General features: G+C 42.0%; 1 protein-coding gene across 3 annotated transcripts in view; it reads right to left on the bottom strand.

Annotated features, from left to right (window-relative positions):
- Positions 1-5,674, bottom strand: part of TMED7 (transmembrane p24 trafficking protein 7) — a 45,183-nt gene extending 39,509 nt beyond the window's left edge. For all 3 annotated transcript variants that reach the window (XM_032156622.2, XM_058440598.1, XM_032156621.2), the window contains exons 1-2: positions 5,201-5,674; positions 7-252 (exon numbers count right to left, since the gene is read on the bottom strand). In XM_032156622.2, coding sequence (XP_032012513.1) covers positions 7-252; positions 5,201-5,392 — 438 coding nt within the window. In that variant the 5' untranslated portion in view covers positions 5,393-5,674. The remainder of the gene's footprint in view (positions 1-6; positions 253-5,200) is intronic.
- Positions 5,675-6,463: the final 789 nt, after the last annotated feature.

Below are 6,463 nucleotides of genomic sequence, written 5' to 3'. Positions count from 1 at the left end.
ATTTACCTGGGTAAGAGCACTGACTCGGTTCTCACTAGGAAACAAAGGTGGGTCTTCTCCAACTTGAAAATCAAAATATACAGTTTTATGTGTGAAAGTAGAAAATTCATTGCTGAAGCAAAATTTGTATGTCCCATTTTTGGAGGCTGTGAACGTAAAACTATCATACTGTTTCTTCATCTCTTTGTATAACACTTTACCATCAGGATCTTCTAATCGACAATCTACATCATAGTGACCACCAGTAATCACCTGTAAGAGATTAAAAAAAAAAATCACTGTGAAAAGTTTGAAAAATTAATCAGATTTCCTATTAAAATGGCAATAAGGTAATGGGCAAAGGACTTTTACTATCACAGACAATTTTACATTTTTTAATTTTCACCAGCGGATAGAACTTGGGAGATTTTACTTCAACTAAACTTTACAGAAACTGAACAAGTTTCCTCCAACTTTTATGCACTTTGAACTAGCCAGACAACTGTGCTAATTAATGTAGATCTATTAGATCACTTAATTCTCCCAGCAACCCTACAATATACTTTTTTTCCTTCCATTTGACAGACTGAAAAACTGATGTTAAATAAGCAACCTATTCAAGACTATTCATCTAGTTAAGTGGGAAGGCAGAACTTGAACTCCAAAGTCATATCCTTAACCTCTAAGCTTACTGCCTGCAATATTTCTGAAAATTTTCTCACCCACTTTCTTATTAGCATCATCGAAGCACACACACAGTGAAGTAACAAGGTAGGCCAATCCTTAGGATTACACCCCATTTATACTTCTATCATAGAACTTAAGCTCATTTTACTGCCAAATTAGACTGTGTTTATTAAGTTCTTTTACAGTCAGTTATATGGAATTTGAAATACATTTTGTTCTGAACCACACTGTAAGTTGAGTAATGGAGTGGGCTACTCTAAAAGTATATAATCATTTACAACCATGTTTTCAGGAGAGACACATAACTGATTAAACAAAATATTGTTGAAACTCTTGTGATTAAAGCAAAAACAAAATAACATGAAGGACAACAAGTCTGTTTATCTAGGAAGCCAGTACTAATGACAAACATACTGAATGGAAGCCTGGAGGTAGGTGATATGAGTCTGAACAGAACTGTGGAACTACTTTCAAGGGCTTATGCTTAATCAGTTACAATTCCAGCCATTTGGGTTGTACAAACAGAGGAGGGAGAGATTTTTCCTGTGGTAACTGGATAAGTATTCTAAGAGACAAAAGGGGGAAAGGATTAAAGAGAAAAGCTTCCTTACATGAGAAAGAACTGAGTAGGAAGAAAGAGGGAGAGGAGAGAGGTGAAGAAAGAGTGAACGTACACACTTGTAAAAGAGATGATGAGGAAGAGACATTGGGTTGAATGAAGGGTTCCCAAACCACCATGTGATTGGGCAGCACAAAATTGTTATTTTCAACCTTGAACTCTCTTGGTTAGCATACTGACATTCTACGTCAAACTCTGGATTTAAAAGAAGGATCTGTGACCTGTGTGACCTTTTCTCACTTAAGAGAGAGGATGACTAACGAACTATGTTACAGATCATTTTGATAATCACATGAAAATAATTATGCACTTATGAAACCGTAAAAATATGTAAATGTTAATATACAGATAAAATGTTTTGATATGAAAGTGTCTTATCAATTGGGGATTTACCAATCCCCATCCTCAACAAAAAGTAACTTTTTCTCCAGGTGAAAATAATAACTTCATTTTGCTATAGTGAATTATACATACTTGACCATTGCATTCTGAATAATCAAACACATACATACAAACTGAATAGGACCAGAACTTATCATCACACCACTTCTCTTCCATCAAACTTAAAACAAGTAATCTCACTTAATAGTATCCTTCAAACCTGTCCAATCATCTACTATTGAAACTGAGGATCATCTCAAACTAAGTGTCCCTATCTATCCATATGATCACACAAATCTCTCAATCTTTTTGCCCCTCTCAAATTCATCGCATTCCTAAACCACAATCCAGACAGGACTACTGCCACAACTTCCTAAAAGTTCTTCCCACTACCCAATATCTTCTCCCTCTAACTCAGGGTTTCTCAACCTCAGCATTATTCCCATTCTGAGCTGAATAATTCTGTGTTGTAGGAGGCTGTACGGTCCTGTGCACTGTGACACTTTAAGCAGCATACCTGGTCTCTACCTACTAGATGCAGGTAGCTGCCCTTCTCCTAACATGATGCCGAATATCCCCTGGGAAGGAGAGGTGCCAATCTCCCCATCTTTCCTCATTTCCCATTGAGCAATCACTTAAACACTTTTTGATAATTACCTGTGGTCTGCAGAAAAATCTAAACCAGTTAACAATGGTATACTATTCACCTGTTCTTCCTCCCAAGTAGCTTCAGAACCTCTTTTATTCACACCCTTACTCGTTCTATGTTCCTAAAATACCAGACTACCAGAAATTCTCTGAACAAGTCTTTGCTTTACATCTGCACTGACAGTGCAGTTCAACAGGGTTTGCTAAAGAAGAATCACGGGGATCAAAATGACAGTGTTTGCAAATCTACAGTTTATTACTGTAGGTTATAATGTTATAAATCTACAGTTTATAACATTATGTGACTATATATGTCTATGTAAGCTCTCTGAGGTCAGAGTCAGTCTCTGGGAGGTAGTATAATAAAGTGGTTAAGAATTTAACTTGGGACTGAAAAGAGTCCCAAAAGGAAAAGAATATAAAACATCACAGCCAAAGGCTGTCTCACAGCAAGAGATCTGAAAAAGTTAGGTGTGGGCTCCTTTGTCTTCCCTCTGTTAGGTCTGTGGCCAGACATATATTCTCTCAGATCTGGAACCACCCAAGTGTGCAAAGAAAACACCCTGGAACCAAGGAACCCAAAATGGAGTCTTGATTGCATTTTTAAATATTTTGCTGGTCACAAAGGCATATTCCTGCTACGGAGCTAGTCTCAACAACAGAGCTCTGGGTTGGGGGTGTGGTCTCATCAAGACCAGGAGCAAATCATCAGTCTCACTGTTACCAATAAATAATGTTGACAAACTGGTACAAACTGCCCCCAAAGCCCTTGGACTCACAGTCACAAAGCTATTATAATAGCTTTATATTAAAGCTAATAATAATCATTTTGTGACTATTAATATATATAACTATAGTCACAAAACTATTATTATTTGGTGTATTTCAATGCTATGCACAATGTTAGCAATATAGCTCAGGCTAATTTCAGGCCTGCTGAAACTGTCATGAACATATCTGCCCAGGGCCCCTTCTTCTCTCCTCTGCCGCCTCGTAGAGCAACAGCTACTTATCTTGCAGACTCAGCTCTAACATCAGCTCCTCAGCTAAATGTCCCCTGATGATCCTTCTGTCTTCTGCCAGCACTATACCTAGCGTATACCTTTATTGTTGCATTTAACATTTTATGACTATATATGTCTACGTAAGCTCTCTCAGGTCAAAGTCAGTCTCTGGGAAGTAGTATAATAAAGTGGTTAAGAATTTAACTTGGGACTGCATTACTGATTTAGCTACTTCTAAGTTTTATGCCCTTGGATCTTAGCCTATCTAAACCTCAGTTTCATCAGTAAAAAAGGAGTAAGAGCTATAACAATTTCATATCGGGCTTTCCTGAGAACACACCTGAAATGCTTAACATACTGTCTACACATAACAGATGCTAATTTGTTAGCCATTGTAGTAGTATCCTTAGCACTAATCACTGAGTCTGCATACAGAAAAATACAGGAAATGTTTATTAAATTCAAACAAAGAAAATGTTGGCTTATACATTTTATCACAATTCCTGCTATGTTCTTTTCTGTCCCCTGGTGCTAATCCATGAAGGTAAGTAAGCCTAAGGGTCATCCTTGGCCTCCCCTCCCTAACCCACTATAGCCAAATCATCACCAAGTCCTGTTGATTCTACTTACTACCTTCTCTCCAATCCTTTCACTTTTCATTTACCCCACTGCTATCACCCTACTCTAAGCCACTATCATTTCTTGTCTAGACCACCAAAATAACCTCCTCCTAATCAGCCTTCCACATCCACTCTGCAACATCTTACCACCACTTCTCTACCTGCACAATTTATTATTAATGCAGCCACCAAGAATATTCTGGTCATATCACTGAACTGCTTATAACCCTCTGATGGCTTCCTGCACCTTCAGGAAAAACAAATCCTTAACATGGTCAGCAAGACACTATCTGGCCTGCCCCTGCTGACCCCCTTGCTCTGGCTCCTTATTCCCAACCATACTGGACCTCTCTCTATGGCCCTGAAATTCTCAGTGTTCACTACAACCACAGGCTATTCCCCCTCCTCCCTTACCAAGGTGTTTATAGCTCATCCTTTAAAGTTCAGCTTAAAATAATTTTCCAAAGGAAGCCTTCCTTTATGGATCCTACTTAGTGCTCTTAAGGCACAGTTCTGATGGATGAGCAGATACCAGTTAAGAAAAGTAGGGTGAGAGGGGAATCATGAATGATGGCAGTGACCCTATCTGTTTCGACCACTTCTGTATCACTGGCACCTAGGATTCAATAGCTACCCAAATGTTAAATGCGCCTACCAAACAAAATTGAAACTCAGTAAAGACTGTTCTAACCAACCGAAGAAACCACATTGTTAAAAAGTTTCTTTTTTACACAATCCTAAAGATCAGAAAGGGCCTCTCATTTATTACAGCAATTCTTTCTACAACACTCTTGGCAAATGGCCGTTCAACCTGTAATGGAGCTCTTCCAATGACAGGGACCGCATTAACCAACAGTCCTAATACTGGTAAAACTGAAAACCAATGAAGTTAAGACATTGGCAGCACTTCAAATCCAATTAAATTGGAGGTGCGGATTAGAGAGTAGAGGGGTTGACACTGGGTACTATATAGTATAAATGATCTTCTTTAAGGGAATCTTTTAAGGAAGAAAGTTCAATAGGCCTTAAAAATGAGAATGGAAAGAAATGCTAAAGTGAGCATTTCTGGAATTCATATATTTTAATATCCAGTCTTAACATCTCTCACCCAAGGTTTATTAGAGGAAAGTCAAATGCTGGGCATCAGCTACCTAGAAGCGATTTTTGAATTAGCCTAAGAATGGGGAAACACGGACAGGAAAGTTGCACCCCCAATCCTGGAGCCGTGAGTTGGGGCCCAGGGACTGCTAGGCCCCTGATACCTGGAACTCCAGGGTGCACTTGGTGCCCTGAGCGATGTCCTCGTAGAAGCACTGCTTGGCGTTGTCAGGAAGCTCGAAGGTGATCTCAGAGGCGCCGCCAGGTCCAGGCACCAGTAGCAGCAGTGCGAGCAGCCTGCACCCCCAACGGCCCGCGACGGACGCCCAGCGCTGCGCGGACCCCGGCCGCGGCATCCCGAGAAGACGGCGGCGGCCTCAACCGAGCTGCGAGACGCAGGGTCGGGTCTGCGCGGACGCACTGCACGCGGCAGGCCTCAGCGCAGGCCGCCCCGCAAAGATACACCGCAGAGCAGGTTCACGCCTGTGGGAGATTCGGGATCAGAGAGACCCTCCGGATTCCCGTGAGGGACGCAAAGGGGAGCACCTGGGTCAGTGAAAAAGAAGCGGAAAAGGCCTGAGAGGGTCGGAAATGGGGATTAGCCTTTGGCGGGGGAGGGGGGAAGGGGCGGAGCCTGAGACACCGGCTCCTGTGACCCGGATGTGTTCTCCTCCGGGGACAGGCGTTGGAGTGCGTACGTGGAAGCCCGTGAGGCGTTGGCTCTGCCTCCGTGGCAGCCTGGGACGAGGGGCGGGGCCAGAGTCGTGGGCGGAGAGGGGCGAGGCTAGGACACGGGGCGTGGCGGCCGCCGTGGTTACAGGCGGTTGGCGAGGGTAATTACGCTCCAATCACTGGCTTTTTTTTTTTTTTTTTTTTTTTTGAGACAAGAGTCTTGCCCTGGTCACCCAGACTGGAGTGCAGTGGCGCGATCTGCGCTCACTGCAACCTCCGCTGGGAACTTAGCGCTGGGGACCATCTAGGGAGTGGTAAAGGGCTCATTTTGCCCTAAGGTGCTAATCTTTGGTGATAGAGCACTTTGCAATTTGCAGAGTTTTCTCATAATAATAAATATTTGGGGGAAGCAGCTGGGCAAGGAGCGCGAATTCTAAGAGCAGACTGCAGGAGTGCTTAATCCCTGCTTTGCCACGTACTGCCTGTGTGACGTCCGGCCACTTGCTTAAATTCTCTGCCTCAGTCTGTATCTGTAGAATGGAGATAATAACACCTACCATAGAGAATTATTACAAAGTACCAATATTTGGAAAAAGTACCTAGAAGTGGTTGGTACATAGCAAGCACTAGATGAACTTTTGTTAAGTAAATTAAACGTCTTTGAGCATGCCTTATCGTAAAGCACTGTGCTGAGCACATTACATATATTATGTCATTCCATCCTTCAAACAACCTCATAAGGTAGGTATTATGCC

The sequence above is a fragment of the Hylobates moloch genome, unplaced genomic scaffold (genome assembly GCF_009828535.3).
Source record: "Hylobates moloch isolate HMO894 unplaced genomic scaffold, HMol_V3 SCAFFOLD_6, whole genome shotgun sequence".
NCBI classification, from domain to species: domain Eukaryota; kingdom Metazoa; phylum Chordata; class Mammalia; order Primates; family Hylobatidae; genus Hylobates; species Hylobates moloch.
This window is presented reverse-complemented; position numbering and strand designations above follow the sequence as displayed.